At 36.8% G+C, this 23,148-nt stretch overlaps 1 protein-coding gene across 2 annotated transcripts in view; it reads right to left on the bottom strand.

Annotated features, from left to right (window-relative positions):
* LOC125259568 (rho GTPase-activating protein 39-like) overlaps window positions 1-21,153 on the bottom strand; it is a 97,686-nt gene extending 76,533 nt beyond the window's left edge. Inside the window, exons 1-2 of one of the 2 annotated variants that reach the window (XM_048177272.1) lie at window positions 20,987-21,122; window positions 4,987-5,026 (exon numbers count right to left, since the gene is read on the bottom strand). Coding sequence is in view for 1 of the 2 variants with exons in the window: in XM_048177269.1 (XP_048033226.1) it covers window positions 20,987-21,000 (14 nt within the window). In the remaining variant the exon portion in view is untranslated. Of the gene's footprint in view, window positions 1-4,986; window positions 5,027-20,986 lie in introns of both variants that reach the window. The other variant, XM_048177269.1, reaches the window with a different exon arrangement.
* Between the last annotated feature and the right edge of the window lie 1,995 nt (window positions 21,154-23,148).

The following is a 23,148-nucleotide window of genomic DNA, read 5'->3' as shown; positions in this document are numbered from 1 at the left end:
TACGACCTCACGTTGTGTCAGTCACGTTTACACACTGCCTCCGAAACTTTTGTCCATCATAAAAATTGGGTACAATTTTATGTGTTTTTCGCATCCGTAGCAAGCATTTTGAAATAGGGTGACCAAACGTCCTGTTTTCCCAGGACATGTCCTGTTTTCACGTCCTGTCCTGGCTGTCCTGGTTGTTTTTTTATAAAGTGATGAAAATCTCCTGGTTTTCATTGTTTTTCATTGGGCCATTAAATTGACCGGTGTTACGAGATTTTCCGATTCTGAGATTTTTGGTTTCTGAAGGCGGAGCATACATTAATATAAATGAGTTTCGCAGACATGCGCGATTGCACGTGCAACTGAGAATATTAGTTCACATTGTATCTCAAGACTATTCCATAAAGGTAACTATATTCTCAGCGTCGTGGCTCACTTATGCCTAAACTACAGTTGTTTACTTCTAGGTAACAGTTTATAATGTTTTTATTAGTATGCACAATTTGTGCAGTAGTCTGTAAGTAACAGATACTTTGTGTAACAGCAGAGCACCTTCAGCTATCGTCTACAATGAGTTCAGCTCGTTGTGCTCTTCCTTTGTACCTTGCGATCTAACAGCTGATAGGCCAATATAAATGTCTTCATAACTTTCATGCTTATTTGTTAAGCAACAAAAAACTGCTGGGAAAGATCAGCTCTACAGCAAAATATAGATGGGCAAACAAGGAGGATGAGGAAGAAAAACAGAGGCATACTTTAAAAGTATTGAAATTATAAGGCATCTTTGAGTAAACTTCCGATTGTCATTTGAGTATCTCATTGCCGGGCCGAGTGTCCTGGTTTTTGGTAATCAAAATATGGTCACCCTATTTTGAAAGGTGTTTTGACAATTCAGAGTCACCGTACGAGCGAACGCCAAAATCCAGAATGGCGTTTGACATGTTGATCCACTTCGTCTTGCACTGTATGACAAACAAAGCACTGAATACAAAGAGACAGAATATAAAGACAGATTGTGGCAGATGATTGCGGGACAGCTTGGAAAACAGGATGGTTGGTACTGATTTCAAAACAAAGGGTGGAACTCTCCTTCCTCTCTATGTAATCTCAGGATTGGATGGACCCAATATTTCCTCTTTTTAAGAAGAGATAGGACAACAAAAGCATCCTCACTGCTTGAAGACTCGGACACTGCTTGCATACAGGACATTTCAGACTCAATGTGCAAAGACCTTTAGCCTGTGTTCACACTTGGCAGCTTTGGTTTGATCAAAACCGGTTCATTTGAATAAGTGTGAACACCATCCGAAACTTTGTACCAAACAAAGGGACCGAGACCCCTAAAAACATGTGGTCTCAGTCCACTTCTAAACTAACTCAGGTGCGATTCGAATGAAATATGAACGCAATACGGACCAAAGACATCTAATCGAACCAAAAACAGGATGTGAAGTCACAAGATGTGAGCCAAAAAAGACCAAATTGTCAAGCACACCTGGTTCTTCTTGTCATAAGAGCTACTTTGCCCATTAAAGTTTGGTAGAAGCATCAGAACCATGTCTCATCACAGCAGATCTTCATTTATGTTCATAACAGACGAATTCCTGCCGCTGTTTTGACTCCTTTACACATTTTATAAGCTCTTCACACAATCTCAACTGGGTAAAAATACCAACATATGTAAACACATCCAATGGGTGCATTTAGCCCAGCACAGCATTGTTTTGGATGTTCGATAAGTTCCAGGGCTGGGCGATATATCGCATGCGATTCTCACGCGCATTTCGTCAGTAAAGCCGGTTCCCTGATTACCGCTAAATCGCCATCACCTGCTTTAAAATGGAGCGCCTTTTAATAGACAGAGCCGTAGTTCACTGATAAGCCACGCAAAAACGCGTTCAGTATCGAAGATGAATCGACTTCGCATGCGATATATCGCCCAGCCCTAATAAGTTCCATAACAAAATATACATAAAACCTTTTTTGTTTTGATTTGTATGTTTAGGTTTGGTTAAACATTACAGTGTCAATGCTAAGCGAACCAGGACTAAATGTATCATTTTCATTTTCCAAAAGAACCAAAAGAACTGAACTACAAGTGTGAACACACCCTAAAAAGTGTCTTCAAACATCTAATTTGAATGTGTAGCAAGCAGAGGTTGAGTAAATGATGTGCAAAAATGGCAATACAGTATTATTTGAATTAGCGCTGCACTATATATCAAAATAAAATTGATATTGTGATATGGTTCAATGCAATATTTAAATCACAAAGGCTGCAATTTAATTAGATAAATACTTTCCTTGCCAGTTTCAGAGTGACTTGGCAAGTTCATTTACTGTCAGTCATTCTGCTCTGAGACACTGAAACACTGATCATGAGCTGCTATTCACTCTGAAACCACCAGAGCATATATTATTTGCCACCAAAATAAAAGCTTGTTGGTTTAAAGGTGCCATCGAATTGAAAATTGAATTTATCTCGGCATAGTTGAATAACAAGAGTTCTGTACATGGAAATGACATACAGTGAGTCTCAAACACCATTGTTTCCTCCTTCTTATATAAATCTCATTTGTTTAAAAGACCTCTGAAGAACAGGTTACGTAACAGTCGGGATCATTAATATGTACGACCCCAAAAGCCAGCCCATGTTCCCAACATTATGAAAGGCATTAGACAAGGGCAGCCAGTATTAACGTCTGGATCTGTGCACAGCTGAATCATCAGACTAGGTAAGCAAGCAAGAACAACAGCGAAAAATGGCAGATGGAGCAATAATAACTGACATGATCCATGATATCATGATATTTTTAGTGATATTTGTAAATTGTCTTTCTAAATGTTTCGTTAGCATGTTGCTAATGTACTGTTAAATGTGATTAAAGTTACCATCGTTTCTTACTGTATTCACGGAGACAAGACTGTCGTTATTTTCATTATTAAACACTTGCAGTCTGTATAATTCATAAACACAACTTCATTCTTTATAAATCTCTCCAACAGTGTGTAATGTTAGCTTTAGCCACGGAGCACTATCAAACTCATTCAGAATCAAATGTAAACATCCAAATAAATACTATACTTGCGCGATTAGACATGTTGCATGACGAACACTTTGTAAAGATCCATTTTCAGGGTTATATTAGCTGTGTGAACTTTGTTTATGCAATGATAGAGTCGAGAGCTCTGGGGGAGGGGAGCACGAGCACTTAAAGGGGCCGCAGCCCTGAATCGGCGCATTTCTAATTATGCCCCAAAATAGGCAGTTAAAAAAATTATTTAAAAAAATCTATGGGGTATTTTGAGCTGAAACTTCACAGACACATTCAGGGGACACCTTAGACTTATATTACATCTTGTATAAAAAACATTCGATGGCACCTTTAACGTTTGAAAAAATAAATAAATAAATAATAAATAAGCTAATAGTATTATAATCTTACAGTTGTACTATATATTTTTTGAAATACTCAATTTTTTTTATTTTTACTGTACAACAGTATTATTGAAATTTCTTATTTTGTTTAATATTTCTAATTATAAATAATAACAATTTAAAAAAAAAATCAATTTATATCCATACTGAATGAGTCAAAACAGTGGGAATGTGAACTATGAAACTCAAGTGGAAAGAGACGTTTTAATGGTTTTTGGTTTCAATAACTTGGTTCTTGTAAAGACTGTGAACACCCAAAATTTTCAGTTTTTTTTCCCAAATTATTTATCCCAGTTTCAGTGTTTTGCAATATCATTCAGCCCTAATTTGAATATATATTAGCAACACAAATAAAAGTACGCTCTTGATAATGGATGCTGTACTGTCCTCGCTGCAGCTGAGGACAAATTTGTTGCACATTTGTAAATGCTGAAACGGCTCTTCTATTTTGTGAGAGAGATCAAAAAGAAACATACAGTAGTACTTTAGTCAGTCCATCCAGGACATGCAATTAAACGCCTCATTTAATACAGTCTTAATCTGATCTTAGGTTTAAAATACCTCATAATGACTCTGGGATAAGAAAAGATGGGCTGTTCAGGCCTACAGTCTAGACAAATAAACTACATTAAATGCAAAGTGCTTCTTCCTCCTCTAACACAATATTTATAGAACACTTTCTAAAAAGGTACATGTCCACACAGTCTAATTCACAGGGAAAAACATATAATGGGATCACCCCAATTTCCAGGGACTACGACCTGCCAAGAACATGTCAGTCCAGAAAAACACAGGACTCAGCTCCACTAAACGATCTTGCAGGCTTCACAGAACTACATGCTGCTTTAGACTCGCTCTCACGTGTGCCTGTGTTTCAGAAACAGAGATGGGAATTACATTTGCATGTCTGGAAAGCATTGGATGGGAAAGAGGGCAAAAGGGGGAAGAAAGACCAAAGGAAGAAATAATGTAAAATAAGTGAAACAGAGAACATAAAAACTGTGTGCCAGTGGATGTGTTATATGTCTGGATAAAAGATAAAGCATTTCTTAAATCCATCATTTCTGCTGTATTTAAAAATGTAATAATTAAAATAATCAAAATAATATTTTTAATAAGATTAATAAAGTTAAATGATAATTACATTATTCAATTAATTATTTACTCATAATATGTTTACTCAAACATTGAACTACAGCGTTGTATGTGTTTTTGTTTACTTGGATATAGTCCGGGAACAAAACGGTCCACAGATATTGACAAAACATCTGACAAAACCTCCTGTTTTGGTCATCTGGTAACATTAATAGTACATAATAAATAAATAATAAAATGAATAAAAAAAAAATAATAAAAAAACATTTAAAACAATATATTATATACAGTATATATATATATATACACATATATACACACACATATATGTCTCCCCCTCAATGTCTATATGTCCCATGTAGATCGCTAGGTAAATGTGTTTGTCAAAGACTATTTATTTTTGCATTATGTAAATTAAAGGGATAGTTCGCCCAAAAATGAAAATTCTGTCATCATTTACTCACCCTCATGTTGTTCCAAACTTGTATGAGTTTCTTTCTTCTGCTGAACACAAAAGAAGATATTTTGAAGAATGTTGGTAACCAAACAGTTGATGGGCCCCATTGACTTCAATAGTACTTTTTTCCATACTAGGTGTAATATAGCCTATTCCATGCTCAAGCGCATACATAAAGCTTGCTGGAAAGCACCGGCAAAAGTAATGATTATGAATGTGTCAGGAAAAAAAATAGCAAGGAGACATTTTAATTATTTATTAATAAATTAGTGTTTTCTGAGTCAGTGCTGACTCATCATCACCGCATGTCTGTGTGGCAAGTATACGCAGAGTTTCGGTTTATTTTTGTGATGCGCTAAAGTTCACAGAGGCCGAGACGGCAGAAAGTGTTTTCATTATTTTACAATGGCACACCATTTTCTTGTTATTGCGAGTGTACACAAATAAAAGTAGACCCTGTTATTTTTGAATTATGTACAGTGCACAGCATAAATGAGTACATCCCCTCTGAATAAATACAAAAGTTTTTTTTTTTTTTATGATCACTAATACAATTCATAGAAAGATGACAAAATTAAAATGTATTAAACATATACATAATAAAAACTGAGAAATATATGTCATTAATAGCCATAAAATAAGTAAATTAGCCAATTTTGTTTAAATTAAGGATTGCAGAAATTAGTACACCCTAGATTTAATTCAACAAATGTATAATATTCTAGTACTTAATATGCCCTCCATAATTTTGAATATACGGCTCTGACCCTTCTTGGCACAGAGTGTACAAGTTCATGAAAAACTGTCACATCCGTCCTGTTTAACTCCTGGATGATGAGCTCCTTAAATGCCCTGATCTTTAATGGGAAGTGTTGCTCAATTTGTCTCTACAGAATCCCCCACAGGCGCTCAAGAGTGTTAAGATTGAGTGCAATAAATGCCCAACAATGCAGGGAATGAGGAGAGAGTAGCATCTTCTGTTTCAGGTTTGTGTATTACATCACACAGTGGTGTGTGAATTCATGACAGCATTGATAAAGCACAACTCCCTCACACCTTCAGCACTCATACATCCCTATATAAGAGCTTTACTACCGCTGAACTTTACTGTGGGAACCAGGCACTTCTCACTGCACTCCTCCTCTAGCAACACCAGAACATTTTGGATGCTGTTAGATTCAAAATGATTGATTTGGTCTCATGAGACCAGAGTATTGATTCCCAGAATCTATATTTTGTAAATATGGGCTTTGGAAATGGCTAACTGACTTTATTGTGCTTTGGCTACAGCAGGCAGTTCCAGTGAGAACAACAACCATGCATGTCATTTCTGCAGGCTGCATCTTACTCTGTGAGATAAACAGTCACTCTTTTCATAGCTTTTGCTGATTATGAGACACTCGCTTGGTATTTCTCCTGCTCTTTGTCTAGCAAAAAAATCCCTCATCACTAAACGAAAGCTTAAAATGAAGGCCTGATTATTTCAGGGGCCTTATCACAAGTCCATTGTTTTTGAATTTCTGTGTTAATTTTTGTATATTTTCACACGTAAAACAATGATTTGGTAATCCTCTTGTAGCACTGTCCTCTTTTGTGCTAAAAAATAATTATCCTGACAGTTCTCTCCCAAGTGGTTCATTGTTGTCAGCATTAAGTCTGAGAATGATTCAGTGGGCTATATAACACTTTTAATTGTCAACAAACTACTTCTCTTTAAATGTTTTGCTTCAACATACTTACCTTTTGACCAAAAATTGCCTTAAACTTACACCAGAAATTTTTTATTTTGTTTTATTTAGTAACTTTTAGGAGGGTGTACTCATTTTTGCTACACAACATTTTATCACCTTGATAAGAAAATCTTATTTTCCTGAATAATGTGTACTACAAGGACTCGCCATTAACGATCTGTCCCTCACGGACTGCGTGACTTTGCCACAAGGTTTTTTTTTTCTTCCTAACCGACTAATAAAATTTTGGTCGACTAACGTTTAGTCGAGTATTAGGAGGCAGCCCTATTGGTTATCCTTATTCTTCAAAATATCTTCTTTTGAGTTCAGCAGAATAAATTCATACAGGTTTAGAACAAACCTGTGATGACAGAATTTTCATTTTTGGGTGAACTATCCCTTTAACATTGCTTTTGAATGCATCTGTCCTGTCTTGTTATATTGACATTTTCCTGCTTGACACATGACAGGAACAAACAAACACATTTGGAGAGAGATGATGAAGGTGACTTCTAGAACAGACGTGACGGTGGGCCTCCGGCAATCGAATATGAAATGGTGAATCAGATCCCATCAGCGCAGCTCCCAGAGGAAGGGCGCGCTTCATCTGCTGTGCTGTCGGCTAGAGTTTCACCAGACAGCTTCGCACCACACACTCTCCTCACGAACATAGTAACTGATAGGACGGTCTAAAACCGACAACCACCCACCCCTGTTTTCCTTTCCTAATTTAAAACGGCAGCTGGATTAACAATCTCGGTGAAATACAGTAACTGAAGCTCCCACAGAGTTACAGCAGGCCAGTATGGCTTGAAATTGGATAAACATATACCTCAATTTAGTGGTAGCACTGATGCATTTCCCCCACAAATACATTAACTACATGCAATTTCAGTCGTTTAGTTTTTATTTCCACTCAATTTACGAGGGATGAGTCATGCTCGAGCAATTAGATAGTCGCTATTGCTAATGCGGCCTCACTCATAATTAAAGGAATTAGCATTCCAGCATTAGCGTGTGTGCAAGCCACACACCCTGACCACGGACAATGGCGGTGTTTGTCATTGAAACTAGCCTGGTTCCCATTCACTGTTAATGAGCGAGATGCCTGATTAGGGATCTCAGAGGAGCACGGATCCACATTCCTGCCCCTGAGGTTAAAGGGTAATGCAGGGGGCAGCAGAGTTATACTTCAGCCCCTTCTGTGATTTTCATGCTCTTGCGAAATTCAGCGGTAGGTTTGATAGACAGTGAACTGAAGAAAGGGAACGGCAGTCACAGGGTTAGTCTAAATGCCGAAGAACTGTGAAATCCCTTCACGAAGGTCCCTTTCACAAGGTCATGAGTGAAAAGTACATATTTTAATATTTTACTATTATGTACCATTATTAAAAAAATGCAAAAAGAGGGTTAATATAAAAGAGGGTTCTCACAGGTTTTGACAAATAAATTCCCATGATATTTTTAAAAAATACTTTTGTAGAGATTGAACTCCCAAAAAAATGTTTATAAAAATCTTTATAATCTTTATAAACTATATAAATGTTCATGTGTTTTCCAGGACTTTTTAGAATTCAGATATATATCATGTCAAGTAAATGCCAATTTTTCTCAAATGTTGTAAACAAACTAGAGCTGCAACGATTAATCGCGATTAATCGTTTGCAAAATAAAAGTGTGTTTACGTAATATATATATATATATATATGTGTGTTCTGTGTATAATAATTATGTATATATAAATACACACACATACAGGTATATATTTAAGAAAAATTTTATATTTACATATAAAATATTTCTGTTTATATATAATATATATATATATATATATATATATATATATTTTATAAAATACATGCATATATTTCTAAACTTTATACCTGTATGTGTGTGTATTTATATATTATTATTTATCATATCTATTATTATAATTATTATACACCGAACACACACATATATATTACATAAACACAGACTTTTATTTTGCAAACGATTAAATCTCGATTAATCGTTGCAGCCCTAAAACAAACATTTAAATTGCACATAAGGCAGTTTTTATATCAACTTTTTATGATACAATTATGTTTTTTCAACAATGTACAACATTTAAACAGAGAGTGGCTGTCATAAAAACTTGATTTCATGACAGATTTATATATTAAATAATGAACATATCACTAACAGGTTAAGTAAAAAACAATGAATATGTAATATAGTGCATATATTTATCAAAATGCGCTTTTCTAGAGTTATTTTCAGTTTAGAATTTGCAGACCAAATTCATGATATTGGAGAGGGTTGTTTCTCACTCCCCCTCCTCCTCAGACTCGACGCTCACGCGGGTTGCCAGATTGATGACACACAACAGGAGCGAGCTCAATTGACAATGGAGGGCGAGGAGACTTTTTACAACTGTAAAAGTTGATGAGTTTATTTATCCATGTTTTAATATGCTTCCTATTCATAGGAGATTTTAAGATGATGGCGAGGCTTTTTAGGTCGAGTAGAATCTGCGATCTATGACCCTGTTTGTTTGCTGGCTTCCATGTCAGCAATACGCTGTGTTTCCCGCCAACTGGCAACCTGGGGTCTCAAAACACTATTGGATAAATTTGCAGTGGGCGGGATCACACAGACCAAAGAAACAAGTATGTGAACTTAGCATGTTTCCTAAATATCTGCAAAAATATTATGGTATTTTTCTGCTTTAGTACAGTCAAAAAAATTACATACAGCACCTTCAAATCACATTTTGTTTACAAGCTGTTTTACTGACATCTTTCCAAAGTTGAAACACTGATTGAGTGATTACACAAGATATGATATTCATGCTTATTTTGTGCTATAACTAGTAGTAAAGAGGAAGAGATGATCGGTTCACCAGCGCTCCATGCTGCCGCTTCACTTGGACTGAGCAAAATTGGCCAAGTTTGAAATTTAAAAGCAACAAAAGCACAAAATCTATTGCGATTAATGGATGGCAGGCACACTACAAATAATGTTTAGTGAAGTTTTGTTCATGCATCAACAGCACTGATTCTCAGTATCGATTATCAGAAAAAAAAAGATTGATCTTGGGATTTAAGAATCAATATAGGTTCATCAAAATGAATGCTGAATGATTAACTGATATCGTAAATCCAGCCCTAACCAGGAAATTTTGCAAGCTGGATTCAAACTTAAATTGCCTACATGAGCACCATGGTGTAAAATTTCAGACAACATTTGTCCATATTTCTGCATTAATGCTGCTTTTTTTTTTTCCTCATTGCATGGCTTATAATTCCAGACTGGGTATATTCCAAAATATATCTGTGATGTAGTCTTGGTTTTAGACTTGCTAATGTGATATGTAAAAAAAAAAGAGTCAGAGTTCAAAGCAAAAATGTTGACATTCAACACCTTAAAATTATATTTTAGTACATCATCAACTGAGCTATTTGTGGGACTGTGGCCTACACCTTTTTTTTTTGTACTCAATCCACACCTCTCCGCTCTTCTGAAAGAGACAGGCAGGAAGGAAGAGGTACGGACGGTGTGGATGGAGTGCACTGGCCAGACGTGTCCTCCATCCTCCAGCCCTGAGCCCTGCAGTTCATACACAGGCTGAAGTCACTGGAGACCATTTAAACTGTGACACAATCAGAAAGGAAAAACCCTTAAGAAGAAATACGCAAAAAAGACACAAAAGGTGGATGTGGCAGATGTACGTGTCCACCCATTCAACACGTGTGCACGTGTGTGTGTGTGTGTGTGTGTGTGTGTGTGTGTGTGTGTGTGTGTGTGTGTGTGTGTGTGTGTGTGTGTGTGTGTGTGTGAGCTGACCAGAAAGGTTTGTTTGCTTATTCACACCAAGTCCAATCCAAATAAATCACATTAAAGTAACAAAATATGCAATAATTGAAAATTGGATATTTTTGCAACAAAAGAATTCATATCAAGTTGGATGCTAAATATTTCCCTAAAAATTGATTACCTAAAGGAACTGTTCATCTTAGCTAACTAACTAATAAATAAATAAATATCAGCCTACAAAAAGTTGAAATGTGTATTTTTTTTTTTTTTTTTTTTGCAATAACGCATCCTTTGTGAACAATCCCTTGGACTTTATGAAACTTTACCCTGGGGAGCAGAAGTGTGACCTAATTCATTTGCTCAAGGGCTTGTTCCCATGACTTCCTCTATGACTTCACTGTCCCATTCATCATGCACCTGGCCCAAAGTGCTCACTGATTGGTCAAAAAAATCATCAGTGACATATTTACTCAGCAAACAGTGCAGCACAATACCTTACATATTAACATTTGTCCAGATCTTCAGCTGCCAATCACAACATCAGTCCATCAAACAGCCAACATTTGTCAAGGAAATGTCAGTTGCCACGGTATTAGGAGAGCAGGATATTGACTATGAACCAAAAGAGGAGCTTTTTATTGACTAGATTAAGATGTTTCGTCCAGAACTACGCGCATCTTTTGGCGTGACTGAAGTAGCAGTCGGCCAAGGCCGATATATCAGCTGATATTTGGCATTTTTTAAATACCGGCATCGGCTGATAAGTTTTTATGTTTGGGCAATGTGCTGGAAGCAGGACTTTTATTTTGATGGCGCTGAGAACGCTGGCGTTGTACCGAAATCTGACTCCCCGGACCAATCACATCCACACGCACTTCACATTTTTTAATTTAGAGATTTATTTTTACAGCAATACTGTAAATAATACAATACCACAGTATTTATTGGTTATGGTTAGGTGTAGGGAGGGCTTTATTGTCCCAATAAGGTGGCATCCTGTTATTATCGCATACCGTTTAATGTACAACAACACTGAAGTGCAAATAGTGGCTCTGAATGAGCCAAGCGGAACGGATTTGAGGAAGCAGCAGTGTGGAAGTCAAGGCTGTAGCTAAAACATGAAATGGAGTTTAATTTATTAGGGCATTCCTCAAGTAGAATGGATTTGACTGACAGTGCTCTGAAAAGTGAACTGACATATGCGCTGAATTAGAGATGGTAAAAGTGAGCGGGTCCAATATCATTGCTCTTAAAAAGTGGGTGGGTCTTATGCCACCCACGTACAATGGTTGCGCCGCCCATGAATTCAAATAAAGTATATGCATCGGCCATATCTCTGCTCTCTAAGATATCGGCATCGGTCATTAATATCGATAATAAAAATAAAACAATATCGGTCCACCACTAGACTGAAGCCTCCGACAATATTTAAACATGCAAAAAAAGGTGAAAGGTTACGCTGACCGAGCACATGCCTCAATCTGAGAACACACACACACACATGCTTGGGACTGCCTGGCCCACAGTCCTCTGGGGTCATGACCACTATATCAGGCAGATGAGGAAGTTCAGCATGGGGGGGGCTGGCCGGGTGTAAGGGGTGGATCAGAGGACAAGTGTGCTGTTTCAGATGGGCCAGGGTGGTCAAATGAGGGGATTCGGAAGAGTTCATTAGCTCAGATGAGGGACGTATCATGTTCATTAGGGAATAGTGAAGAACACACTTAATTTCTGCCAATTTCATTAAACAAAGCTTTCTAACAGGGATTTAAAAGGGACTTAAAAGGCACAGAGATGAGCCTCTGGGGCAGGTGTGTGTGTGTGTGTGTGTGTGTGTGTGTGTGTGTGTGTGTGTGTGTGTGTGTGTGTGTGTGTGTGCTTGTCCTCCTGTTGCATTTCCCCAAGCGGCCACAGTCTCACTCATCCGAGAAATGGAGCATGTGGTGAACTTCCTCCAACTAAAAAAAAAAAAACTGACTGGTATCTACATTACATGCTCTCCTGAAACACAAAGACCACTGACAACTGAAAGACAGCGGTGGGCTAACGCTAATGTCTCTTACAGTTTTTGTGCTTACACACTGGAAAAAACAGGGCAATATCTTGAGGTTTAACTCACATTGGTGCCTCTTCACATCATGTAGGGTTAAGCAGCAAATCAAGCCTAATCACTCAGCTTAGTTTTAGGTCAGCACTGAAGGACATGTAAACAGTACTAAACTCAACACATCAGCAAACAACAGCATTAAATTCAATGCTAGACAGCATAAAGCAGCATTTACAATGCATTTAGCTCGTGTAATGAAGTGTACTGTAATTAAAGGTGCAATATATAAGAATTTTGCAGTAAAATATCCAAAAACCACTAGGTCAGTGCTATATATTTTGTTCACTTGAGCACTTACAATATCCCAAATGTTTGCAACTATTTGTAAATCGTGAGAAAACTGCAATTTTAACCAAGGCTCCGGGACTTGTGAAGAGTCGCCTCCCAATGGTGTCATTGTGTTCAAGATGACTGCACCAATGGCGCTTTAATATATGACCTTTTAATAGACAAGGGAACAACTGTTTTGATATATTTATAGACAGAAACCTAATTATTTTTATATAGCAACACGTATTATTGTTTAAATTTAATTTTCTTGATTTTTTACTACCATGTTCTGCCTCAGGAAAAACACTATTTTGGTTAACATAGCATCGACATTTATTTTTAGTAACAGTAATACAGCATCATCATACAATACGTTTTAAAATGAATTGCATGCCATTCAACACAAGATCCAGCATTTAATATGATATTGTAAAATCTTACAAGTGTGTAACAGTCAACAGCCACCGAGCGAACAATCAGAGTAACGTTATAACATCATTTTCAACACTCTCAAATGATCTAATATGATAAACAGAGCTCTTACCTCATACTCATGCCGGAACGAAACAGCGCCAGCGACTTGTCATAATAAAGTCCTGCTGCTCGTGAGGCGTTGGTCAATCGCTCCAGTTCGTTCATCCACAACACTCGCCCTGCTCTGCTTCACCAGTAGCGTTAATAATCATCATGAACTTTTCTTCCTGAGTCCTATCCAGTTGTTTCACCGGCTGTGATGAAGACCACATTCCCAAGATTTGCGCTCAAACTTGCCGTCATCAAGCTACGCCTTTGTTTTGAATAGGCCTCTAGGGATTAGCGGACAGAAATATTTATTGCACCTTTAAGTTTTTGAAAAAGCAAAACACCAAACGAAACCCATAACACCCTACACTGTAAAAAAAAAAAAAAAAATTATGGTGATTTTAATGGTAAAAGACTAAAAATGCTACAGCAAAAAAAAAAAAAAGTTAATTACCGTAAATTTAATGGATTTTTTTTTTTGTTTGTTTTTTTTTTTCAGTGAAGAAAGTTGGGAAAAATTGAGTTGGTCCTGGTTATGTCAACATAAATTAAAAGTCAGTTTCGCAATTTCATGAAAATTTTCAAACTTTTCTAAAAACTTGGATGTTTCCATCCAAACTTGCAAATTTAACTCATGCGCAAAACTGGATTTTTCCCACAAATCTTTTGTGAATGAAGCACCGTTTCCATCCGACGAGACGAAGAGAACAAAATTGTCACTTCCTGATAACCTGCCGCTAAATATCACTAGAAAAATGGAAGTTGCTGCAGTAGGAGAAGACACTGTGGGGCTTTTTTTAACAATAAACAAATGTAAACGTATTTTTGTTCAGAATTGGGGAACACAGTCATATTAGACCGTTCTGGGAGGTTTTCGACATTGGCTCAGGCATTTCAGAATGACCAAATCAACATTTCAGATGCTTTGCAACGAGATTGGTCCATTGGTCCAGTTATGCCACCCCATCACTTAAAGTCACATGACTTTTTAGATGCACTGAGGGATTTATTTGGTAAATGCGTATGCATCATAGTTTTCGCACATGTTTTCTTATTGGATAAAAAAAATGTATCCACCTCAATTGAATGCATATGTTATTTTAACGTGTATTTTTAGAATTCATGCGCATCTTGGCATTTCCATCCAGTGTTTTTTATGCAATATCTCGAAATGCGCTTAAAAAAAGTTGGACGGAAAACACACTTTCATGGAAAATTGTAACTATTTTATGCAAACTGATGACGAATTAGTACAATCTCATTTGTATGTTTACATCCGATCTGTTTACGCCACACTGAGGAGTTGACCTTGACACTTTTTTGCATATTTTTGTACAAATCAAATTCATTATCGTACAAATCATAAAATAGCAATGTTTTCTCTCTTTACCAGGCCAACATGTGTCCGTTTTGAAGACGCCAGTTTCAGCAGACTCTAACTGACTGTAAAGAAAACCCCACCTTGCTAGAGGGAGAGCAGGGTTAGATTTTGAGCGCTGCCTGGCTCAGTTTCCTATCATCTCAGTGGGGGTTGTGAGATATTTTCAGACAGCCGCAGACATGCCCTACTGTGCTCTTAATGACTGCCACTCCAGGCTAAACGCTTTTACTTCAGCGCTATTGGGTTAATATTGAGCAGGCACCCACCTACTCTGGGAATGCTGCTTTAGTTTAAAACATGACTCAGAGAGCACACGCAAGTTTAAAGTGACAATGAAGCCATCTACACACACAGAGATTGTAGGGGTGATATGTGTTAGTGTTGTTTGTGAAGTGATACTCAGCAGAGCTCATTAATTTACGATGGGTATTAAAAGGAGTCTTTTATGACTAATGTTTTCAACAGCACGTTGTAAATGAAAAACACTGAATGTTTTGCAGACACTCAGAACAGAGCAGAGATCTGTGCTGGATGAAGTTGTTATCTAGTAAAATGCATGTAAATCCAAAACTGCTGTCAGCACACAGCACACACATGTGTATATATACCAAATACTATAGTAGTATATACTAGGGCTACCCCTAATAGTCGACCAGCCTAATGAACTTTTCCGAATCCCCTCACCTGACCACCCTGGCCCATCTGAAACACGCACCTTTGTCCTAAGAAGAGGCTTTGTCGACCAAAATTGGTATTAGTCGGTTAGTTGCAGGAAAAAAAACCTCCGCAGGAAGTGGTGAAATCATGCAGTCTGTGACGGACAGATCGTTAATGGCAGGAAATCTAAACATTTGCCTATCACTCATCATTCATCGATCTCAAATATGACTTATCACTTGAAACATAACGTTAACCTAGATAAATGTGCGCTATTATTTGGTGCATATCCAATGAGCCGCTTTTCCACTTGAGCCTCGGCATGATTACAAACCGTTCTCGGCCCGGAATCGTGCTGGTAGAGTCCGTGAAGTGACGTTGCGACTCAGGATTGGTCACTTGTATGTTGCCTGGCTACCAGTTTCAGTCGTTATATACATCTCATATCATCAGTAAACCATTGTGTAGCCAAGGCAACGACTGACACCTTTGTATGACATTCCAAAGAGTGGCTGTTATCAGCCCCACAGTGGAAAATAAAACCATAACCGTACCAGCTGGCCCGGATTGGCACGGAATGGAACGGTAACGCAATGAGAACCGTTCGGCCCGACGGTGGAAAAGCGGCTCAAGTGTTTGTGTGAAGAGCGCTTACTGCATGACATGGAGGCGCCGGTGCGATCACTTGCATTTAACTTAAAATACTTCATCATTTTTGGACATACAGATAAAAATAATCCAACATTCGAAACTGTAAATGGTTTGCTTTTATTTCTGTAAACTCACAATAACAACAAAACTTTGTGCTTTTGTAAAATAATGAAAACAATCTCGGTCTCAAGTGAACTTGAGTGCGTCACAAAAATGAACCAAAATTCTTGCCTCACAGGCATGAGAAATATATATATATAGAAAGCTTGAAATGTCTACTTTAAATCAACTGATTCAAATGTAAAACATATTCTCAGATTAAGTAATCTGTATGAAACATGCATATAGGCTTGTCTACTACTGCGGAAATGACGAATCAGCATCGTCGACTTCATCTCTGCAGGTGAAAACACACAACACACTAGTCTCCTTCTGTTTTTCATGCCATATTCATAATCATTACGTTTGCCGGTGCACTTCTGCAAGTTTTATGCATGCGTTTGAGTGCTAATTAGACTATGCATTATATAGGCGATTAAAGGCTCATTATTATTATTTATATGGTTTATTAATATAAACACGTGATCAATCGAATAATTGCTTGAATGACTAGTTGACTAGAAAAATCCTTATTCGAGGGCAGCCCTACCATACTATCAGTGTTGTTATTGTTAACTAAAACTATTAAAAATCATTTTAGTTATTTTGAAATGAAGCTGAAATAAAATATAATATTACTATTAAATTAAATGAAAAACTTAAAAAAAAAAAAAAAAAAAAGAAGAAAAATCTAGATTAAAAATGGTGCTTTGGCAATATAGGAAGTTTAAGTACTAAAATAACTAGAAATGACATAAAAATAAATAAAAGCTAATCAAAAACTAATAAAAATGACAAAAGCACATAACAAAATTGATAAATATGAAAATGAAAAATATAAAAACATAAATCTATAAAAATAAACACTATAATAGCACGTAAATAAAACTAAAATAAAAATGTATACTACATATACAGTGTATTTTACTGATAACCGGGGTAGTAAGGTAGGAAAAAAAAAAGTTTTAGCTACCATTTTCAAAATCAGCCTAACTACAGAGCTTCCTTAAGACTGATAAATAAAATACAATACTAAAATAATTGTATATAATTTTTGCCTGAACTCTAACAGGAGCAAGTGGTTGCTGAGAGATTCAAATAAACATCATGTTTCTTATTTAAACAGCGAGCCAAATCAAACGACAGTGAAAGAAATCATTCAATCAATCATAATCATAATCATCATCATCATCATCATTACACAACTGTATTTCCCTGATGTGGTCATGCAGGTTTGAGATGTGCTCCTGACATTGAGAAACAGTTCTCTGGTAAAACTCACAAAGGTCCCATGTTTAAAGTCTTCTAAAGCAGGACACAGTGGGAAGAGTTTCCCAAACGGGCCAACAGGAAGACTCCACCGGGAGAGGCAGCTTTGTATTTTGTTTGAGCCTCTCTCCAGCAGTACTACAAGTGAATGGAGGAGCAGGCCAAGATATATCATCTCACACACAAACCCTATTACAGCTGAGCCAAGTTTGGATTGAACACACACCCACAAACTCATTTTCCATCTGATCTGGCCCACATCTATCACAAATGGTCATTTAATATTCAACAATCTTTCTGCCATTATATATTAGGTCTTAAAAACGGCAAACACAACTAACATCTGCCCAAAAGATTTACTCCTAAACTTCAACTTCATATAAAATGTGCGTATTAATAAATACAGACTGGAGAAGAAAAAGCCAAAACCTCTTAATAGAGGTCAGAACCAGGGAAACATCTTGATGTTTCCATCAGGGACGAGGAATTTGGTTTGGGTTCCTCAGATGTTTTCTAGCCATGCCAAGCCAATTTGTAATTTCATCTGAAAAGATCCAAAAAGCAACTAGTAATTAAGGCTTTCCCGCAAACCAATAAGAGCTCCAACATTTCTTTCAAGCAACTACAAAGTTAGTTAAACGCTGCTATAGCAACATAGAGACGATTGGGTAAGACTGTTGACTGTTTTGGTGATGGGAAACATCCATCTGCTGCTAGACTAAATAGCAGAAAGCAAGATGTGTTAAAGCGGCACATAACGCAAACGAATGCATTTCTTTTCAAGTGATAGTATCAATTTTAACACAGCATCTTTGATAAACATATGGACAAGGTTACATAGTTTTAATAGTTCCAATTCCAAGTTTAAAGGGATAGTTCACCCAAAAATGAAAATTATCCCATGATTTACTCACCCTCAAGCCATCCTAGTAGGTATATATGACTATCTTCTTTCAGACAAACACAATCAGAGATATATTTAAAAATATCCTTCTTTCAAAATGTGGCCACCCATTCACAACCATTATGAAGCTGGGAAGAGCCAGGATATTTTTCAATATATCTCAGATTGTGTATCTCAGAAGATAGTCATATACACTTGGGATCCATTTAATAGCTCACCCAAAAATGTTCATTTTCTGACATTAAACATCAAACACAACTTACACTTTAAATCAATTTTGAAAGAAACTTTATGAGCTGAACTGAACTGAAGTTGGAATATAGCACACAAGTTGTATGGTCTACTTTTATGTTGCTTATTTTGTGATTTTTGGATATTTTTGCATGGAAAACAGCAATCTGGACATTCTTCAAAATATCTGTTTTACAAAAGAAAAAAACATTTTGGTTTAGAGTGAGAAAATAATTTCAGAATTTTCATTTTTGGTTGAATTATTCCTTATTAGTTAACTAATTCATAAATACTTGATGCCTCCAGAGTTCAGTCTAATAGTAACTCCATCCATATGGCTTTGTGAATATTTCAAAAGTTCAGAAAAGCTGTCAGTGTTTGTCCTGGCTTCAGAGGAGGTGTTCTGAGAATGCAAAGGGATATGGCATTGCAACGTGATTAATAAAACATGTCAAAATCCATCCTATTAACTCCATTAAGGCTGACACATGGAAGACGACACTGCAACAGCCGCATCGCATCTGTTCATCAATTGACCCTACTAATCAATCCATCATTGGTCTGCACATCTGATATGGATCACAGAGGCTTTTTTGACTTTCATAACGTCCATCAAAATATAGTACAGATCTAGGGGTGGGCGATATGACAAACATCGCTATATAAGTCAGTTTATTATGCATTTTCTTTCTCAACTGTACTCGCAAAGATGGGCATTTTGTCACATAAATGTGTGTATTTGACCGTTCAAGGCGGCAAAAAGAACTCATTTCAGTACTCACATGCTCAATGAGAAGCGGCTTTATGTGCGTGCGTTTCTGGTGAGCACTCAGAATCAATCTCTCAGACAAGCAGCTTGGGCAAATATCGAAATGAGTTTGCTTTTGCTGCTTATTGCACTTAAATGGTTTAAAATCACTTGTTTTTAAACTGTAAGGCTTAAAAAAGCATTCAAATGATAAGCTTTCATGACGACACAATCCGCACCATGGCGACGACACAATCCGCACCATGGCAACGTCACTTGAGCGTAACCAAGAGAGAGACGATAATCCAAAATCTCTACCAGTTGACAAATTTCTACTGGTTTCTCATGTTTACCAGTATATCGCCCACCCCTAATCAGGTGTTTACATTTTAGCCGCATTAAGTATTTAATCAAACAATGACTTTAAGTGTCAATAAATTGCATTGTGCCATCTGAAGCCAATTATAAACATAAAAAAAATACAAAAAAAAATTTAAACAAAAATAATCATGTTTTTTTTTAAAGTAACAAGGTAGAAGGTAACAGGGTTGACAGTTAATTTATCAATATTGGCATTTTACTCAAGGTCAAGACAGTACAAAGTGCTCTCTCTCTCTCTCTCTCTATATATATATATATATATATAGTTTCATAAATGCCATGTTTTCAGATCTGGAACAATGCAAAGAAAATAAGTTTATATTCTGTATTATTCCATCAAATATTAATTTCTGAACTCTTCTGAAGTTAAAATATTAGTACTGTGTTGTTTAAAAATTAAGATAAACTGTATATATGTGTGTTATATATTTTTTATATAAATATATATAAAATAATAATATGAAATGTGTATATATAAATAAATTTATAATAAAATAATATATATAATAAAATGATAATATATATATTGTATAGCAGGAGATGTGTCTCATGGTACAGCGAATGTTGGCGGTATCTCTGGCGTCTCAGAAGTGCGTCTGTAAACAGGCATGTCCAGTGTATTATTCTGATAATTCAATAATTACGTCATCATGGTAACAGTGTTGATTATTTAAAACCCCCTCTACTGATAAATCAAAATATAAGATAAAATTAAAAAAAGAGTCACAGTGACATCTTTTTTTTTTTTTTTTTTTTTTAATCTATTAAGGGAAGGTTTTGATGGGAACAGGGTATGGGGACACAGATTGAAGTCCTTATGCTCACTAAAATTATATTTTGTAAACAAAATGCCTACATTAGGACATACTGTAATACAAGTTGCTATCAGTTTTGCATTGGTAAAGTCATTGTTTTCATGTTCATGAGGGTTCACAAAAGTATTTTTTTATGGAATGACACCTAGACTTCTTAAGTTAGTTAATACTGTACATCAGTTAAATCAATGTAACAACATCAAAATCGATTTCAAAGTAGTTATTGGTGAACTTTGAACATCCCATCCCGTGCATAACACCTTATCAATACAGCAACAGTATCGTCTGATGAAGTTACATTCCAGTAATGTGCCGCATATTACAATGAACAAACATTGTTTCAATATCAAAGTTCCCCACGCGATTCTCTAGCAGCAAACGGAGCTGAAGTGCACTGTGCAACTGCAACATGTATTCACAGCTCAGCAAAATGATCCATCTTACCTTCTGTCAGCCATGTTCCTCACATTGTTTGGACTAATGGGAGTGAAAGCAGCGAGATGTGTCCTCTGGCAGAAACTGAGCAGACTGCACTGAGTCTGTGAAAGTGGATTTCAGGCTTTCTGTCCCGCTGGAGTTTGAGACAGACAGTGGAGTGGGTTATTCCCCCGCCCTCTTCAGTTTGGGACATGCTCGAGTAATCTGATCTCTACTGCAGCCTGCTGTAGTTTCATTGAAGCTCAGTCGGTGCTCATCGTTCGAGGAGTGGCGCCATCTGCTGGCGAGTCAAAGCGGTACCATGGCGCAGGTTCACAAGTACTACAGTAAATGCTGTAGTTGGTGAGGTTAATTTTAGTCCACTGTAGAGGACAGTACTGTTCATTACGATAATTATAATACAGTGATATAGAAATTAATAAATATCACACGAGGAAGAGTGTTGTTTAGAATACCAGTATAATTTGCAAGCATGGCTTTAAGTTATGATAGTCTTTTTTTAATTTTCTCTGTTGTGACTGGTGCGTTCAAGTCCTTATGAAGAGTTCGTATTTCCGAGTTGGGAAGTCATGTTTACGACGTTAGGTGCGTTTATTGCTGCCTTCATGTGGTATGGGAAATTTGATAATTCCCTCTTAAAGGGCCAGTTCACCCAAAAATGAAAATTATGTCATTTATTACTCAACCTCATGTCGTTCTACCGCTGTAAGATCTTCGTTCATCTTCGGAAAACTAATTAAGATATTTTTTGATAAAGTCCATTGGCTCAGTGAGGCCTCTATAGACAGCAATGCCATTGTAAATCTCAAGATCCATAAAGGTAACATAGTTCGGTGGTTCTACCTTAATATTATAAAGCAACGAGAATACTTTTTGTGCGCCAAAAAAAAAAACAAATTAATGACTTTTCAACAATATCTCGTGATGGCCAATTTCAAAACACTGCTTCGGAGCTTTACGAATCGAATTAGCGATTTGAATGTCCTATCAAATGGCTAAACTGCTGAAATCACGTGACTTTGGTGCTCCGAACAGCTGATTCGATCGTAAAGCTCCGAAGCTTCATGAAGCAGTGTTTTGAAATCGGCCATCATGAGATATTGTTGAAAAGTTTTTTTTAGCGCACAAAAAGTATTCTCATCACTTTAAATATTAAGATAGAACCACTGAACTCACATGAACGGTTTTAAATATGTCTTTAGTATGTCTTGAGATTTACAATGGCATTGCTGTCTATAGAGGCCTACTGAGCCATCAGATTTTATCAAAAATATCTTAATTTGTGTTCTGAATATGTAAAACAACATGAGGGTGAGTACTTAAAGCTGCAGTCCACGATTTTTCCTCTTTGTCGCCATCTCTTGTTTGAAACCTGCAATTGCAGTCATATGCGGAACAGTTATCTGTACGTGCGTTGTGCATCGGCACAGCTCGTCAGCGCGGATGAATCTAATGCTTGCTGTCAGTCACCGCACCGGTGTGGATACTGTACTTCAGAATCACAGATTCTACGTCTTTAAAGTATGACCAATATAAGAATTTTCACTGGAAAAAATCATCTGAACAAGTAAGTAACATGTCTGCCACTTTTGTTCTGACCAACTGAGGAAAAAAGCATTAGCCTACAATAAATTGCGCTGCCAATGATGATTAAATCTAACGATCACTTAGCTCGGATCATGCCAAACCGTGCACATTATTATTACTGTTTTACTTTGTTCTCAAATTGTTAATGTTAACAACATTAACATTATTAGTGTTTATTAGCGTTACCCGTAGATTTCAATTTCTGTATCCACTCCACAGTCCGAAGTCTTTTGCTTTTGACTACAGGTGAATCTCCAGTTGTCACTGATGATTGTCATTTGAACCTTTCTGGATTATAATCCGCCATCAAAATTTTAAAAAAAGTTTAATTATTCCAGCTGCTGTGAGAACAGGCTATAAATGATCCACTACCAGAAGCGTCCTCACGTGATAAAATTGACTAGCCTGGACTTTTTTCTGTTTACGGACGTGACGTAATGACGCACAGATGAACTGCTGCATGCTTGAATTTCCCGCGGAAATCCACCATGTCGCTCTTACTATAAAACATTATTACAAGCTTACCGTTGTGAATCGAGACAAGATAATGAGACCGTTTTGAACACAGGCTGGTTATGTAC

Source organism: Megalobrama amblycephala, linkage group LG24 (genome assembly GCF_018812025.1).
Source record: "Megalobrama amblycephala isolate DHTTF-2021 linkage group LG24, ASM1881202v1, whole genome shotgun sequence".
NCBI lineage: Eukaryota > Metazoa > Chordata > Actinopteri > Cypriniformes > Xenocyprididae > Megalobrama > Megalobrama amblycephala.
The sequence above is the reverse complement of the archived record's forward strand: the minus strand, read 5'-3'. Positions and strand labels throughout refer to the sequence as shown.